Source organism: Eurytemora carolleeae, unplaced genomic scaffold, assembly GCF_000591075.1.
Source record: "Eurytemora carolleeae unplaced genomic scaffold, Eaff_2.0 scaffold662, whole genome shotgun sequence".
NCBI classification, from domain to species: Eukaryota; Metazoa; Arthropoda; class Copepoda; order Calanoida; family Temoridae; genus Eurytemora; species Eurytemora carolleeae.
In genome coordinates this window covers 263,016-281,785 of record NW_019396880.1, presented here as the reverse complement: position 1 = coordinate 281,785, position 18,770 = coordinate 263,016, and the positions used below count along the sequence as shown (strand labels likewise).

The following is an 18,770-nucleotide window of genomic DNA, read 5'->3' as shown; positions in this document are numbered from 1 at the left end:
TTTAAAGAAAAGCTAATTTCAGACTTATGTTAAAGATCGCGCAGCATAGCCATGATAGGTCTATAATTTGCTCAACTTAACTGCTAAAATTAGTAATCTTAGTAATTAAAAACATAATGGGGCAATTTCTCATATACAAAATCAAATCAAATCACAAGGGGCGGGGATGACAATGGGCTCCAGTAGTGGATTGGAGGTTCAAGTCCTTTCCGTGTCCTGGTTTTTCAGCCTGGACTTCTTTTTATATTTAGGAAGAAGTTACAACAACCGTTTACTGAAAGGCGCGAAGTTCCTTGCCACATGACCAAATTTGAGCCATGCCTCACTCAATCAATCTATTATTTAACCAAATATTCAATCAACAAATCAAATACCCAATCAATTAATTCAATCATTCAATAATTGTACCTGGGTCCCTGAACCTCTGATATTGAGACAACACATATAACAGATTGATGAAGAGGATCTATTGCCTCTAACTTCATCCCTTCCCTGACATCCAAAAAATATTTTAAATTTGTGTTATTTAAAAAAAATTTAATTGGCGGAAATCTCAGAACAAGAACATTTAAAAAATAAAAAGAGAACTACCTAGGGTCAAATGCCATAGGGTAAAACGACCTAGGGGCAAACGACAAAAGGACAAGAACGCGACAAAGGGTCAAACGACGTAGGGTAAAACGACCTAGGGGCAAACTATAAACGGTCAAGAACGCGACAAAGGGTAAAAAGACAAAGGATAAAACGACATAAGGTCAAAAAGTGCGACAAACGGGCAAAATTTCATTTAGACTATTTTTGGTTAATTTGAACTATTTTTATGTTCATTAGAACTAGTAGAAGCAGCGCTTGGCCCCCTAGCCGGTCCTAGCCGCAGCGCTCGACCCAGAAACTGTCTTAACCTAACCTAACTCTTAAATAATACATATTTTTATGGTATGTTTTATATTCATTTGAACTACTAGCACAGCGCTCGGCCCCCTAGCCTGTCCAAGCCGCAGCGCTCGGCTCAGAAATTGTCTTTACTAACCCTAACCCTGAAATAATACATAAAATATTTTTTTCCCGTTTTGACCCTTAAAAATAATTAAAATACACTAAAAACTTTAAAATGTTTGATATTGTCGATAAAAATTACATTTTCTAAAAGTTTAAATGTGTCCTGTAAAGATTTTCTAAAATCTTTGTTTATTTTATAATATTAAGTCTTAAAAATGATGATTTTCCTGAAAGCATGCGGATCAGGAAAGGGTTCTCCAGGGAACAGTCGAACCGGGGCTGCTCGGGCTCCGCAATAATCTACACAAAGAATAATTATGACTGATCAATATAATTGATCAAAACGTTTGAAAGGAGAATGAGAAGAAGATGAATGAACAAGATATTTAGATCAGATAAACATATTACCAAGATATTTAGACCAGATGAACCCCTTTTTAGGATCCTGCCAGGCGTAGACGGTGTTGTACTGGGAGCTCTTCCAGTTGTTCATCTCCTCCTCCGTTGACGGCGCAGGCAATCCTTTTCTCTTTCCCTGTACAAACATTTTTAAAGGGAGTGGTCATCCATAGCCAATGAAACCATAAAATACTGTAAGACACAGAAAATATTTTTTTTTGCTCATGGAATATGGAATGATGTCTGATTCTCAGCGGTGCCCTTTAAACCTATATGCCTGAGTAAAAATTGATGAAGGTATGTCAATTTCCTTATCTTAAAATCGAATATTTTCATTCGCGGTCTTCTATTTAAGTAAATTGCGCATTAAAGCAGTTGTAAAAAGTGAAGAAAATCGTCAGTAGATAAAAAACGACGATATTTTCCTTTTCTCAGAATACGGGTTAATTGTGCTACTATACTCTTCTAAACATTGAGGATCACTTGAGAGTGTATCTACTGCTCCTTTCCTGGTTGGTTTAACTTGAACTTGATGTAAGTATATAGACTAAAGAGACTAAGAAAAACACTAGCAGTATATTTGGACTTTATCATTCTTGAGCAACTTTTTTATTATTTAAAAATATCTCGTGATTCTATATCTTAAAAGTTTACATTACACCCGTACATGTGAAATTAAATTTTCACCTTTTCTTAAAATTAGAAATCTGATAAAATTTGGTCAGGGCCAATCCTTTAAATCAAAACTCAGGTTCGGTTAATTTGGTTAGTACCTTCTGCGGTGGAACTCTCTTCTCATCTCTTCTCATTCTTATAACCTGGAGTTCCCGCTCCCTTCTCTGTTTATCCCTAGACCTAGAGAATAAAATTCGTTCCGTTACTTCTTAAATTCATCGGTTGTAATCTCAGGACGAACCCTTTTTAAAACATTCATTCATTCACGTTAATTATTCAACTTAAAATTTTTTAATCTTCATGATGTTATTCAGATCCTGTGATTACTTTATTCAAAAACTGAGTAAATTCACCTTTAATAAACTAAACTAAAAATCTACCCATTTCATTTCATGAGCTAACAGAGATTTATATTTCATGTTCTTTTAGAAAAAATTATTATTTTCCGTTATGATTTTTTGTAAAGTGACTTACGCATTTCTACTTAAAAGAAAATTGTCAGCTAGAAAAACAAGGATATTTTTAGCATTGTTTATTAGATAAAGGTTTTAAGGGTATCATTGTAAATTGGGCATGCCTATTGCCCATCTCTTAATGGGAGGTCATTTGAAAATTTGAAAAAAAATCTGTGACCTGGATTGAATAAGATTATTGCAGGTATTGCTGCAACTATTCTGAGCAACAAATTCTCCTGCCATACCATAGCAACCACATCCCTCACAATACAAGATCTCATCGTCCTAAAACAATTTAGGATTTATTTTTAAAATATATGAACACCCCCCCCCCCTCTCTTCATTTATGCACAGTATTGGGCAAAGGGGTTCAGACAAATAAAATTGAGTTAGGTTAGGTTAAAAAATTATAGACGAACTAACTGTGAAAAAATGATCATAAAATGTAATGCAGACCTACCTTTTAAGGAAATATAGGAACTAACATTCAATGAAATATCTTACAAATAATAATATATTTGATGGAACACTTTTTATATGAAAAATCCCGTTTGTGTGTTAAAAGAAAGAAGGGGGAAAGATGATAGATAGTGTTTCAAGAAATCAGGATTGAGTCAAAACTTGTAAAATGAAAATATCAAATGATTGTGACCTGTATCCTTCTTGCCATTGACTCTTTTCTAGAGTTGGGGGAATGAAGAAGGTTCGTAGGTTTAGATAATTCTTCCACCTAAAATGTAGAAATTATAAAATGTAATGGCTAATTTTAAAGAGTTATATTTTACCTTACGAATTGGTTGCATAATGCTTGGATCCACAACCTCCATTATTCCAAATTCATTAGTTTTTACTTCAACTTTAGCAGGTCCAGGTATAGTTCCAGGTAGAGGTTTCAGCAGATCAACCGTGTCTATTCCTCCATTACTACCATTGTTAGTTTCCGCTTTGTGTACTTCTTCTTCCTCGTCACTTTGCTCTTCAACGTCGTTATTCAGCTCTTCAACTTCGTTATTCAGCTCTTCAAGACTCTCGTCATCATCCACTTCTTTTTCATTCTCTTTCTTCTCAAAGCTGTCATCAAACTCCTCATCACATTCCAGGGACATATCAGATATATCCTGAGATTCATCTAGATCAAGTTGTCTTGCTACAGGCTGTCTATTAGAAGGTTCTTCTTCGAAAGCTTGTGAAGGGTTGCTTTCTTGTTCTGCGGCTTGAAAAGTGTCATTTTTACTCAACTCAGTCGGAGATGAACTTTCGTCTACGGTTAGCTGAGATGGATTTCCAGCTTCTTCAATTTCAGATTGGATTTTATGCTGATCTGAAACTCTTAATGAATCAGTGACAGTAACATCTTCGTTCTTAACCTTAAAAGCGTTTCCCTCGGAAGCAGGTTGTGGATCAGTTTGAACATGAAAAACTTGGTTTGGTTTTTTGAGAGCAGAAACCCGAATAACACTTGGAGGAATTTTGCCTATAATTTGACTTGAGACGGGAAGATGAGGAGTAGATATTGGTTTCTTCAAAACTATACTTTTCCTCTGACCTTGCACCGAACTGGGGGGATTCTAAAAAATACTCGATTATTTCACGAAAATGTTGTGCTTGTTATTTTTTTCCTACGCAACATTTTGGCGCAGTTTTTCTTACCTGTTGAATTTGCATTACAGAGGGGGGTAAAACTAACATTTGATTGTTAACGATTGTCGACCCTGTCATCGCTAAAGGAAGCTGAACTCCCTACATAAAAAGTGTTTATAATCAACCTTGGTATTTAACCAAAAATCCTTGAAATTAGATTTTTAAAAATTTAATGAACCTTTGTAGCACTAATTGTAGTGGTGACTATCGGAAGCACCATGGGAATCTGAACTGGAGCTCCCAGTTTACTTCCAGCTAGCTGTTGACTTCCAGGTATTCCAGGACTACTGTTAACTGTGAGTTGCCCAGCTGTTACAGCAGTGTTCCCTACTACAAGCTGACCTTCAGTGACTATGCTAGTGTTCCCTACTACAAGTTGACCAGCAGGTACACCGCATGTATTCCCTACTGCAAGTTGACCTGCAGTTTCTGCGCCAGTGTTCCCTACGATAAGTTGACCTGCAGTTACACCCCCCGTTTTCCCCGCCAAAAGATGAACAGAAGGCCTACCTACTGTTCTTCCAATGACAAGCTGTTGACTGGAGAAAACTCCTGGAGTATTTCCTAGAAGTAGCGGACTACCAGAACCAACTAGGGTACTTCCGAGTACTTGTTGGCTATTCAAGGCTAACGTCTTCCGGCCTACAACAAGTTGACTGGTAGAGACGGCTACAGTAGGACTTATACCTACTGTAGGAATTGGCCATCCCGAAATTGGAACAGAGCTCCCTGCCCGGGTTACTTGGGTTACAGTTGAAAAAACTTGACCCCCAATGACAGTTTGGGGAAGTCCGGTTCTAGGAACTCCTTGGGGTTGAAGAACTTGAAACTGACCAACAGCAGGGGTTGTGTGAATAACAGGTAGTCGGACGCCAGGCAGCTGGGTTAACCCTATTTCTGCGATTGGAATTGTTTTTATAGGATCAGAAGCAGGGTTAGGAGAAACAACGAATGACTGTGATTCTAAGTTAGAAACATCAGGTACAATCGAATCAAGACCTGGAAACTTTGCTTTAAGAGAATTTTGTGAATTTTGGCTTGGGACTTTATTCGCCAAAGAAGTTTCTGCTTTTTCTTTATAATTGTCAAGATTCTCCAGGTTTTCAGGTATATTTTTCTCAAGTTGATGTGGAACATTATTTCCTCCTGGATTCCCCAGAGTGTTGGAAGAGCAGTGCAGTTCATCTTTAGGTTCAGTTTCACCTGCACAAAGTAAGACTTCAAAATCTAGTAGGGTAAATATTTTCAAGAAAAACTAAAAAAAATTGGACATTTGGACTCTAGAGGTAAGTTTTTCATCCTATTTTCATGACAATAATTCATTTCTTTATTATTTTACTCTAAATATCATTTATTTCCTCTAACTCAAAAGATAAAAACAATTAAAAAAAGAGTCCACTACGCGCAAGCATAACCATCAAGAAAATGTACACCCCTGAACTCTTGGGATGTATATCCCCAAAAATCATCAGAGCCCATCTTCATGTCAGGCACAATGAGTTAAAAAGAATTCAAATTTCTATAAAATTAGATAAAAATTATAATAGTTTGACTACCTCTAGCATTTGAAGACTCCTCAGTCCCCTGATTCATAATTACCATCATCTGAACAGAAAATATAGAGATTAACAGAAGAGGGGATAAATTCTAATTGAGCCTTGCCTCCCCCCCCCCCCCCCCCCCCCCAGGATGGTTAATATGCAATTTTGAGAGCTGATCAGGCAAGTTGTAGTATTTCAATATCAGCTCTTGAGTTTCTGTATTTATTCCAGTTGTTTTTGATCTATACAGGTTTATTGTTGACATTGTTGTAATGAGAACTTCTTCCCTTTGTCATTACATCGCATCAAACTTGGTTTAGAGTCTATTTAATCAAATAAGCATCATGCGAATTAAAAAAAATTTTGTAGGGCATGATGAAAATTCAAGCTGACTTTTGAGCTGACTTTTCAGGAAGCTTGTGGGGAAGAGAATTCGATCTAAACTAAATCCTTTTCCCTCTTTTAATTCTTAAGAAACTTTCAAACTAAACTAAAAATATTTATTTTCCCTTTTTTGATTTTCTAGATTAGTTTTAGGGAAGAAAATCCGAACTGATTTAAATTTCTCTCCCTATTTCAGGTTTAACATATTTTCCAACCCTTCTTTTTTAGTCTCTTTCTCTACTTACACACTTTTATCAATTTCTCTTCAAAGTTTGGTCAAATTTTGAGTTCTCCCTCCCCNAAAAGGGGGGGGGGGAGTAACAACATATACCCCTAACGTTTCATACCTCCATAACGTTCCCAACAGTTGCCACACAGACCAGTGATTTATTCTGCCTATCACAAGCTTCAAGCTTCATCCCGATCTAAAAATATATTTTAATGACTTTTCAAAACTGTTGTTTAATTATACCATTACCTACATCTTCAGGGTTATATACTAAATCTTATTAAAACATAATTTCCCCCGCCTCTTAAAAAAAGTTAATTAAGAACATTTTAAGCAGAGTGCCAAAATTTATGGTTTCTTTTCTTTAGTGAGAAAAATCATTCTCGGAGAAAAATAAAAAGAGGGGAAAATCATGTCATTTTATTTCCGATTTTTCATATTTTCTCTCAAAACTTCCAAAATCATTTCCACGAAGGAGAACCTAGCGTGTAAAAACTAGGCAGTTTTTGCATTTTCAAAATTATCTTTTATTAGATTTCCCTTTTTAATATTAATCAAAACTGTACTGTCAGAAACCGTACTCAAGTTGTACTTTATTGTACTTGTATTGTCATATTTAAAATATAATTTACTGTAATTTTTGTACTTTCTGCACTAGCTGTAAAATGATGTAAATTACTAAATTTATGAATATATTAAAGATGATGACTGATTCAGCTACTTCTTTTGAAAGTAAGATAGTTCAACAAACTCATATATTTTAAACCTCTATTATGTCTTGTACAAATAAACGCATGTACCTTCCAACCATGAACAGCTGAATCTGCTCCTACAGCTGCTCTTGAACGACCAAAGAACAGCTCTTCTGGCGCAGCAATACTCTTCGTTATTCTGAGATAAGTGTCCCAGCAGAATACAGTCTTCCCATATCCTACAATTCAGAAGATCAATAAAAATGTGATGGTTTAGGTTGAATATCTATATGAAGAGTAAGTTTCTGATGGTTTCTAGAGCACCATGTTCCTTTACCTTTCGGAGGAGTAAGTTTCTAATGGTTCCTTGAGCACCATGTTACTTTATCTTTAGGAGGAGTGAGTTTCTGAGGGTTCCTTGAGCATCATGTTCCTTTACCTTTCGAAGGATTAAGTCTCTGATGGTTCCTTGAGCACCATGTTCCCTTACCTTTCGGAGGAGTGAGTTTCTGATGGTTCCTTGAGCACTATGTTCATTTACCTTTCGGAGAAGTGAGTTTCTGATGGTTCCTTGAGCACTATGTTCCTTTACCTTTCGGAGGAGTGAGTTTCTGAAGGTTCCTTGAGCACCATGTTCATTTACCTTTCGGAGGAGTGAGTTTCTGATGTTCCTTGAGCACCATGTTCCTTTACCTTTCGGAGGAGTGAGTTTCTGATTGTTCCTTGAACACCATGTTGCCGGGAACAGGTTTTCACTATCAGCATTCTCCCAGAAATCATGGCTATCACTGTATCCGTCAAAGTGGAGTCGAAGCCTGAGCAAAAATTTAAGATAATATCTCAATCAATCACTCACCTGATCCATCCTGATATGTAACCGACACCTGCCGGATGCACACTTTTTGTAGGTTGGTGGACACTTTTTGTAGGTCAGATGGACACTTTATTAGGTCAGATGGACACTTTCTTTAATTTGGGATGCATACTTTTTGTAGGTCAGATGTGCAATTTTCAAATGTGTACATGTTTTGTAGGTCGGATGTACACTTTTTTTAGGTCAGATGGACACTTTTTGTAGCTGGGATGTAGACTTTTGTAGATAGAATGCACATGTTTGATGCACACTTTTTGTAGGTCAGACATACACTTTTTGTAGGTCGGATGTACACTTTTTGTAGGTCGGATGAACACTTTATTTTAGGTTGGATGCATACTTTTTGTAGATCGGATGTACACTTTTCGTAGAAAGGATGTACACCTTTTGTATAGGTCGGATGTAGGCTTATTTTAGGTCATATATACACTTTTGTAGGTCGGATGGACGCTTGTTTTTAGGTCGGATGTACACTTTTTGTATAAGCAAAGAAATAATATTGCATAAGTTAATTAATTCTAACTCAATAACCCGTCAATTGATTTACATGGGTATTTGGGTTAAAAAAAATGAATCATTAAACCATTCTTACCAGTGGTGCAACTATAGTTACGACCTATACATCGAAATAAACTTATTTTTTTAAGATAAGATTTATGTTTTGTACCTATACAAGTAATTAAACACACTTAGAGAAAAATGCATCATAGACCATATGTAGCAGCACGGCTCCAAGTCAGAACTTTTGTAAAACTTTTGTAAAGTTAATCCCTTGAGAAAGTACAAATCCAGATCTGTTGTGTTCGATAGATTAGATAATTTCTTTTGCATTCTCTAATGATGCTAAATATCGAACATCATCAGTAAACCTTCAAAATCTTCTAGTAATCCTTAAAAATCATATTTTGATAATTGTATCCATTCAGGAGTTGAAGGATTAATTGTTGGCGCGGTCCACCCTGTTCAATTGTAGCTTGGCTGAGAGTTACTAGTCATTCAGCTGTATATAAGTGTATAAATTAAGATAATCAATCAATCAACCTGTAGGGTTTAAAATTTTCCTAAATGCAGTATTGTACATTATTAAATAAAGTATTTGTTTCGTGATTCATTGTGTTATAATTCGAGCGTCGTGAAACGGTGAAGGAATTTTATATTATAAATATTTATTGAGTCTCTTTTCTTATAGTTCTATAGTATCATCTGTCCTCAGCGGGTTTATTTATAGTAACTTAGACCAAATTACAATGGCTTTACTAAAAGAATTCACAATAACAATAATTTGATTATTCACTAGCGTTAGTGTTGACATATTTGACACTATTTAGATTAGTGATTTGAGTTTCTATTTCTGGACAATTTTGTTTTTTATATATAATTATAATCTTAAAAATTTTGAAATTGAAAACAATTGAGTCGAACACCCCCACCCCCCATCCAACCAAGCCCAAAGCCAAGGGGGTCAAGATGACAGGTATCCCCCCTTTTCCACTTTTTTTCAGTTTTCAATTAAAAATATTGGAAACTTTTGACTATTTTGAAGATACAAAAAAATTAAATTATAGCCATTTTTTGGCTAATTGATTTATCTTTGTAATAAACACTTCTGAGAATATATGTTGAAATTCAGTAAAAAATCAATGAACTTATTTAGAAAAAGTTTTAGGGTAAAATTTTTATTTAATAAAAATTTATTTCATTAAAAAAAAGATTTTATTTTTGATGCAAAATCATGGAAAATCACCCAATTAATGTTCAATATGTAAATACATCTGTCTATAGCATATAAGACAATTACAATTGAATGACAAAGTTTGTGTGAGCCTTGATGTAAGGTCGTTTTTGTGTGTCTGTCGCTGAGTAATTGTGTGCATGTAATGATGTAATTGTGTTCGTAGAATGTATACATTATACAAATACAATACATACAACAATATACTATATAGGAGTTTTTCCTGGGGGCCGGGGGGTGGGCAACATGTTAAAAGATGCATATAACTATATACTGAAAATCACAACCACCACTTTTCCACAGGGGGAGGGGGTTTAAGCCCCCATATTCCCCCCTAGATACGCCCCTGGTAACGGTCTAAATGATAATATTAATGTGTATGTGAGGATGAGTGTGTGTGTATGTGCAAGGCTTGAGTGTATGAGGACCAATGTTAGTCCACTCGACTGACTCGTTATTGACATTTCAAGACACAAATTCTAGAAACTTGAAAACCACCAAACCTCGTAGTAAAACTTATTTTCCACTCGGAGAATACAGAAAAAAAAATACTTGAGTGGTGTCATTGACTCAGCCAGATTAGCTCACTAGGGAGGGGTGGGGGGGTCCTTTTTACTACGCCCCTCAATCAGTTTGTTTGCCCCCCCCCCCTCCTCCCCTTTAGAATACCAATTTTACCAGCTAGCTAGACACATGACTTTGATGTTAAATGTAGATTAAATTATAATATAAAATATGCAATGTAAAACATACTTCCCAAATGTCTATTTTCTTTGTATTTAATTTGACACACTGTGATCCAAAGGTGGCAAAACATGAGAATTTTGCCAATTATACATCTTAAAACTTAACCAAAAAACAAGTGCTTTGAAGTTTTAAAATGTACATGTTAAGCGCTACAAAAAACATATTTCAAGGATTATAAAACTTTAAATTCAAGTTCAGCAATGCAGTATTTAGAAAAAAAAAATCTTTTAACTTTTATTTCAGATATAAAATATGTGTAAAAGATGATTACGGTCAGTAGAAAACGAATCATACCAAACTTTTTTTTGCAAAAATGTCGGCTAGCAATAAAACAGAAGTTTATTAGATATAAAATAGATTTTGGCTCATGATTTAATTATGGTTTATCGTTTTTCGCGTACACTTCATTTTAATGCTATCCTACAGATAGTGCGATGAACAACTATTAAACTTATATCAGATTGTATCTACACATTTTTCCTTTTCTATTAATGTTATAGGGCCATAGATTTGAAAGTTCGGCCCTTGTTCCAGCAAGCTGCGACTTTCGATCACAATTTAAAATATTTCACATTTTTAGCTTTTTCTCTTTTATACTTTTCTTGTCCGCGGATGCGTTTATACAATTAAAAAGTAAGTTTAAAGATTGTTGATTTATGGATCAGGAGGCTTCGATTGAATTCAAATTGAAGAAATCAAATAGTTTGTCCACGGTGCTAGATAGAGTTATATAATAAGAGTTATCTATATAATGAAGCTCTTCGCTCATATAAATATATATATTTATGTATATGTTTATGGCCAAACAGCTGGATCAATTTTTTTGGAAACCCATGGGTACGCTGCATAAAATATTAGCTTTTTTCTTCAAAATTGGATTTTATTTTCAACATGTACTTCAGCTAGTAACCAGGGGCGGATACAGGGGGGTGGCGGGGGGACATTCGCCACCCCCTGACAGATTCAGGATTTCGAGGCAAAAAATGTTCCCAATTTTATAAATCGTATGTGTTTTTCAATTTCAAGCTTTTTTTATTTAATGGAAATCTTGACTTTCTTTTCTTCAGTTTAATTTAGAAATCAACGACAACAAGTATATTATAAAGCAACGTCAAGATATCTACTTTATAAGAATATTCAGGAAATAATTACAGAGCCCGAAACTTAAAACAGAATATCGTAATGAAACCCAGTTTCGGAAACCCGGTTTCACGAATGGAGTCAGACAGTTTTGTAGATATCAATTTTATTGTTAAGAAATATTATGTCATGTAATTTGTTTACATGATTTTTTGTCGGATTTCTTAAATTAAAATCTACGCAGAATAAAGACCACCCCTCCCCCTCCGTTACTCCCTTAAATGAAAATTATTGGGGAGAGGGGGAGGGACACATTACATAGGTGTGCAGTTAGGAACTAAGTACAGAGTTTTGGGACATTTGTACTTTAGTGAATAAATAAGTATTAGGTACTTTCTCAAAGGTACTTTCCCAAGTATAATATATAGATTTCCCAAGTGGCAACTTCCTAAATGTCCAAATTCCCAAGCGGCAACTTCCCAAAGGTTAGGTTAGGCCCTCCTAAGGCGCCGCAGGCTACAATGGGGTCCGAGTACTGTGGCTAGGATGGGCTAGGGTGCCGATCGCCTCGGCTAGAACAGGCTGGGGTTGAGCGCTGCGGCTAGGACATACTTGGGAAGTTGCCACTTGGGATATTGCACATTTAGGAAGTTGTCGCTTGGGATAATACACATTTTGGAAATTTCCACTTGGGAAAATACTCTTGGGAAGTTTCCACTTGGGAAAATGCCTTTGGGAAAGTACATAACATCAATAACGTGAGGGGGATGGCTACCAATCTCTATAAGAATTGGGAAAAGAAACTAAGAAGGTGGGAACCCCCAAATGAATCCTGAGTCCAGTGTTCGTGAATGCTCTCTACGAATGATTGGAAAAGGTAGCATAGTTAGAGAAGGATCGGACATTTAGAGAAGGATTGGACATTTAGAATTAAGGCATGGTATCCTGTCATAATGGGCCATGGGTGGGCATTAAGGTAGGTGTGGTACCCTATACAAGTACTGGGCACAGGGTAGGTGGGTAGGTGTGGTACCCTGTAGGTACTGGGAAAGGGAAGGCTAAACTGCCTCCCTCCACTGTATCCAGTATCAAACAGAGCCTCGTAGAGTAACCGTCTCAGCCTTTATATGTTATGATTATACGTGATACTCCCTCCCTTTATACTACACAGGGGAGCAGTCCCCGCCTTATGTTTACTCCCCAGCCCTAGCCACGCCTTCTGGCGGGGAGGTACCTCCCTCTAGGAGGGCTGGGAGGGAGGACTAGGAGGTAGAGGAGTGCGGGAGGAGGGTGTATAGTAGAGTAAGGCTACAGGTGAATATAAGCCCAGTACTCCCCGGCCTCCATATTATTGTTAAAGCAACAAAACTAGAATTGTCTTTAGTCAATATATTTATAATTATATAATACTTTATTAAGTTAATCATGTGAGAGAGGAGGGGAGGGGATGAAGGGGAGGGTGGGGGGTAAGTATTGAGATATGTTTATGGTTGGATATGGGCTGGAACCGGGTTCAGGTTCAGTGTATCATCAGATAAAACCAATCTTGAATTTAATATTTCAATCTATAGGATAAAACTCTTCAGATAGAAGAACTCTAACTGAAGAGGGAGGGGAGGGAGGGGGTAGATTGAGGGTAGTTAAGTTTAACAAAATATTTTTTAATTTTCCTTGAATATTTGAGTTTCTCTATAAAATGTTTTAAGTTAATGTTATACTTGTGACAATTATAAAGTATGAAGTTTTAATTAAACAGATTGTGCTTTAAAACTAAATAAAATTGATAAATTACCGTCATTTTTAGTTTGTGTTGCCCCCTTAGCTCGATATGCTTTTGCAATTTGCAAGAAGGGCCACGGTGGCGGTCACAGTGATTCAAAGGTTGCGCTCTTACGCAAAAATAGTTAGGAAAGGAATTGATTTTTTGTCACAAACTCAAATTTTCTAGTCTCTATTTCTTTGCAACCCAATGTCGTAGGCCTTAGATATTTTAAACTATGATTTCTGTTAGATCAAATTATCTAACTGAAATATCAAAGGTTTACGACATTGGGTTGCAAACAAATTAGGGACTAGAAAATTTGGATGTGTGGCAAATACTCAGTTCCTTTGCCAACTAATTTCAAGCTTCAAAAGCATAAATGTACTTATTAATGGCTAAAAAACTATTTGTGAGTTAGTAAGGTAAAATCAAACACTTCAAAGTGGATCCGGTCCAGAAAAAGCTTTTCATATAAATCTGGATCGATGTGCCTCGGGTTTTTTCTATGTTCGGATGGAATAAAGGTCAAAACTGCTTAATTAATCAGGCCAGACCTATTGTTGAACCTCATGACATGATCACAGGATTGGTTTTAAAAATGCATCAGATAGTATTATTAACTCATGCGAAATGTTTAAAAGCTTTCGCTCTTTTCATGAACGAAGAAAAAACTGACAGATATATTAACATTTAAAGGGACTGGTAAGCGTAATTTCACGTGACCTTCCATGCAAAGATGACGATGCCCGGTAACTAATTTAAGAAAATAATTTTTTTCCATTGTGGGTTTGCTTCAAAAGTAACCGCAGGAAAACACATGGTAATTCAACAGTTTAAGTCTAGAAAAACATTAATATCTCTAGCATTATTGATCACATAAAGGTTTCAAGGATTCTGTTGTGAATTGGCACGAAGCGCTTGTTAATACAGTTTTCTTGAATCTCAAGATTTTTATGAAGAATGAAGCCTGCACCAGAAACGAAACTTGCAATTTTGTGATGTGGATATTCGTGGGGGTGGGGGAGGGTGTCAATAACTTTCAAATTTTTTGTTTTCTTTTGAAACCATGACCATAGTACTCTAATGTTTAGAAAAAGTAAATTCTAGATTAAAATAATCCTTTGCGGTCTTTGAAAGTTTGATTTTATATTTTGTGTTTTACAGTGTAATTAACTTGTTTATGTAAATTCATAGGCTGGAAATATTAAATTTGTTAAAACTCTATTATTTACGCAAAGGAATTGAGTCTTTGTAACAAACTCTGATTTTCTAATACCTATATTTTTTCCCCCTGATGGTGTAAACCTCTGATATTTCAAACTTAGATTTTTTCATCTAATAGAATTCAAAGTTTGAAATATCTAAGGTCTACGGCATTGGGTTACAGAGATATAGAGATTAGAAAATCAGAGGATGTGGCAAAGACTCAATTCCTTTCAAACAGTTTCTTGAATAAAGAATGGCATAAACAATTCACTACGGCACCCTTGTAAGTTTTACATGTTTGCAACTGAATATATCTCAACTATTTTCTTGTTTGTCTGGCTTAGTAATACAAAAATATGTTTTAATATAAAAAGATTTAAAGGACACCAATGTGATATCACGAAAAAGAGCAGATAAAATTTAATTAAATATGTTCTCTTTAAATGCCTAAACATTTACCTAAAATTAGCTTTTCATCCTGGATGAAAAAGTTGATTAAAAAATCAATGTTTTAAAATATTTAGTTTTCACTACTTTATGTATTAATAGTTAAAATGGTAAAGTTTCAGTTTTTGGCACGGTAGGGAGAGGTNTGGGGTTTAGGACAAAATCTAGTTGTAGTCCAATCAACACGGCCGATATTTTTCTTTTCTCTTTCTAACCCTTCTCCTAGTAAATCTGTTGATTAACTAAAATATTTCATAATATTTTTGTTTACATATTGTATTTAATCTATTTATACCTGCATCCTAAACTTTTGTATCTTATACCATTCACTTTATCACTAAAATAGTTCTTTTCTTAAAAACCTTCAAAACTTGCGGATACTTCCATCTTATACCTGTATCCGTCCTATACCTGTATCCGTCCTATACCTATTTCCGTCCTATTCATATATCCGTCCTGTACATGTATGTATCCTACCTATACCTCTATCCGTTCTATACATGTATCCGTTCTGTACCTGTATCTGTCCTATACATGCATGTATCCCTCCTATACCTGTATCCGCTCTATACATGTATCCGTCCTGTACCTGTATCCGTCCTGTACCTGTATCCGTTCTGTACCTGTATCCGTCCTATATCTGTATCCACAATACATGAATCCGTCCTATACATGTATCCGTCCAGTACCTGTATCCATTATAAACCTGTTTATTCATGATCAAGAAATAATGGATTTTAATGGAGAGTGGTAAAACCCTGAAACATCCATGGAAAACAATTCCCAGATTTTATATCCGACCTGTCGAAATATATCCGACCTGTCAAAATACATCCGACCTGTCAAAATATATCCGACCTGTCGAAAAAAACTCTAAAAGAAAGCACTGTTTTTAGGATTTAGAGTTAAAAAACAGCATTTTTTTATTTTAGAAGGATTGACTGAAACATTTCTGCTCTTCTAGTATTTTGTTTCATGTATTTCCTAGTGTCTGTTAGTCTGAAAAAGTCCTAATAGTCCGATATAATCCTAATCATATTTCTTGTATTCTTCTTAGGTAGTCAAGTTTTGTGTAACCTTAAATGATCTATGTATTGTAATACTCATGAGAACTAACAATTTTACAGGTTTTTTAAATGGGATAAATAAAGAATGACTGATTTTCTTTAAGTCGTAAACGAGGAAATAGATAGAAATTCTATTAGAACTGAAGCGCGAAACGCCAAAGAAAGGTTCATGTGCTTTTTCTTAATTGGCAAAATTTGATGAAAGATGGTCCACAATCATGATAATGCTGAAGTCAAGTGAGGTGGGGGTCGAAATCTGTTGAGGGGGGGAGGGGCGAAACTCGGGTGCTCCCCCCCCTAGTTGCGCCACTGTCTATATCCAACCTAGATCTATCTTACCTAGATTCACATATTTATCCAACCTAGATCTATACACAACCTAGATCTATACACAACCTAGATCTATACACAACCTAGATCTACGTTACCTAAATTTTAAACCATCGTACTGCTCTTTCTAAATCCTTTAACTTCATTTTTGTTGAATTTGCAATTCTTTTGTAAACCTGCGGAATTCTTCTTTATTTTTATTGTTTTATTGGATAAATTACTGTTGCAAGATTAAACATAAATATCTCAGGGGGTTGCGGCTGGATTAATGTTGATTTAATACAATTTGTTTATACATAATTCTTAGAGTATTTAATCATTTGGCAGGAATACCAAGAGATAAAGTGTAAATACAATAAAAACCTTTAATGTTGATATTCGCCAAAAACGTTTTTCATTTTCTAGTTATTTGTAAATTATTTATATAAAGACGGAGAAAATGTGTTTTTTTACAGGGACTCTCGACGAAATTTAGACTGATCTTTAATTTTGAGAGTTACATGTTCAATTCCTAACGGTTCCCAACAAACCTACGTTTGAGCTTAATTGATGGAACTTTCCACGGTTTCCTAAATTCTGAAAACTAATCATTTTGATCTGCGGTTTCCCTTTCCAAAATTTACTTTTTGTTAAAAATATTTCAAGAGAGAAAAAATTACAATATCTTCCTCGATCAGTGTTACTACGGTAAAGATTTAAAGGGTATCGTCGTGAGTCAGGTATGTTATTTTGAAAACGGAGGGTCACTCGAAATAACGTCGCAAGTCCCTTTAAGAATAATATTTTTCTTCTGCTTTATACATAAATAATTTAAAACCAACTATATTATACACTGTTTTCTTCTACTCTATACTGGCGAAAGAAATCAATGTAGGATCTTCTAAATTTTTTAGATATGACGTCACAAGCACTGAACACGGTCTGGACTTTATCAAAATTCATCTTTTTCTCATCTTCTCACTTTAATTAGAGTTAAGTTTGGGGAAGAGTGAGCGATATACATACTAACAGGAGCAAATGGGTTTAGTTTCTTCAATTTGAATTCAAGCGCCGCGTAAGGTCTATACTTAATTGTTGTGTAAGCGAAATTTCAAGTAACCCTTCATGCAAAGCTAGATAGCAATGCCCGATTCACAACGGTACTCTTGAAACCTTTATCTGATCAATAATCTGGAACTTTCATTTTCGTAGTTCGTAGAGAACCTCCAATTGAAAATTTTAAACTTATAAACATTGACATCCAATTGATACTTGATCAGACAACAAGAGTACTATCGTGAATCAGGCATTATTGCCATTTTTGCACGGAGGGTCACTTTAAATTGCACTAATAGTTCCTTTAAACAATTTTTAAACTTGAATTTTTACACTTTTACTCACCGACAAATAAGTGTAAGTGAACACCTTATGTACAGCCATGGATAATGGCGAGGATATACCAAATAAAGGAAATATCATGAGCCGGGTTTATATTTTATAATGGTGTCTAGGTATATACCTAATATGGGTCTAGGTACACGGTACACTCAGAGTCTAGGATTCTATAGTATAAAGCTTGTATATTGGATATTAAGAGTCCTAAGCTACGGGTCGTCTAATGATAAAATATTCATAGCTAAGTTGTTACTTTGTATTGATTTTAAACCAGCCTCAATCTATCTATCTATCTATTTGTCTATCTATCTATCTATTTATTTATTTATCAATTTATCTATCAATCTTTCTGTTAATCTATCTATATATAATATTTCCTAGTAAACTTTTTTTAACCCCCACTTAACCGCCCATTTTAAGACTTTTGTACGCAAAACATTACGTTTTTAGGTCCCTAGCCTGTCCTAAGCGCTTACCCACTTTGCCTGTCTTAGTCGTCGCGCTTGAGCCCCCTAGCCTGTCCTAGCCGTGGTGCTCTACCCAGAAATTGTTTTAAACCAACATTATTTTACGTATAGATTTGAATAGAGGTTCCATACAAATCTTATCCTGAGAGTGTGCATAGTACATACATTATATACATTTATTTACTTTTTAAACTGGAATTTTCTTCTCTGTAGATAAATTGATTAAGTTTACCGTGGTAGAATAATTAGGAGCAAGCCTGTAGGACATTGGTAAAACTTTATAAGATAAATTGATGTTTATGTGTGTCCTGATTAAGTGCAATTATCTTTTATACATAGAGGGGGTTCTGTAGAATTATATTGTTCATATACAGAGTTATCCACGAAATAGAATTCTTTCATTAAAGGTTTCCTGCAGATTCAAACTTGTTTGCCGTATTATTAAATATGTCATTTAAAATCTATATTTAATGCAGAAAATTAAAATAAACTTTATATAATTATATTTGAAGAGTTTCGGGTGGTCATTCAAGTCTCATCCTTTGTGGGTAATAACCCTTTTATATAGTTCTACAGAGGGGGTCTATTGGGGCTGACCCCCCCCCCTCCCCTACAGGAGCGTATACAGGGGTTCATTGGGGCTGAACCTCCCCCCCCCTACAGGAGCGT

General features: G+C 35.4%; 3 protein-coding genes across 7 annotated transcripts in view; 1 reads left to right on the top strand and 2 right to left on the bottom strand.

The window, feature by feature from the left end:
- The window catches only part of LOC111709672 (lethal(3)malignant brain tumor-like protein 3), a 25,145-nt gene extending 9,608 nt beyond the window's left edge, over positions 1 to 15,537 (bottom strand). The window contains exons 1-4 of the mRNA XM_023483496.1: positions 15,470 to 15,537; positions 7,709 to 7,854; positions 7,124 to 7,254; positions 6,442 to 6,519 (exon numbers count right to left, since the gene is read on the bottom strand). Of these exons, the coding sequence (XP_023339264.1) occupies positions 6,442 to 6,519; positions 7,124 to 7,254; positions 7,709 to 7,854; positions 15,470 to 15,537 (423 nt within the window). The remainder of the gene's footprint in view (positions 1 to 6,441; positions 6,520 to 7,123; positions 7,255 to 7,708; positions 7,855 to 15,469) is intronic.
- Positions 381 to 5,792, bottom strand: LOC111709662 (uncharacterized). Of its 2 annotated transcripts, XM_023483447.1 has the most exons (10): positions 5,726 to 5,792; positions 4,348 to 5,372; positions 4,179 to 4,268; positions 3,314 to 4,096; positions 3,181 to 3,258; positions 2,707 to 2,813; positions 2,172 to 2,253; positions 1,408 to 1,534; positions 1,227 to 1,299; positions 381 to 492 (listed from the first exon to the last, which is right to left on the bottom strand). In XM_023483447.1, exons 1-10 carry the CDS (start codon positions 5,772 to 5,774, stop codon positions 396 to 398), a joined length of 2,511 nt encoding a protein of 836 aa, XP_023339215.1. In that variant the 5' UTR covers positions 5,775 to 5,792; the 3' UTR covers positions 381 to 395. The 2 variants fall into 2 exon arrangements, with proteins under 2 accessions (XP_023339215.1, XP_023339216.1); XM_023483448.1 differs by lacking the exon at positions 4,179 to 4,268.
- LOC111709660 (potassium voltage-gated channel subfamily B member 1) overlaps positions 12,552 to 18,770 on the top strand; it is a 72,230-nt gene continuing 66,011 nt past the window's right edge. For all 4 annotated transcript variants that reach the window (XM_023483446.1, XM_023483445.1, XM_023483444.1 and 1 more), the window contains exon 1: positions 12,552 to 12,762. The gene's annotated coding sequence lies outside the window, so the exon portion shown is untranslated. The remainder of the gene's footprint in view (positions 12,763 to 18,770) is intronic.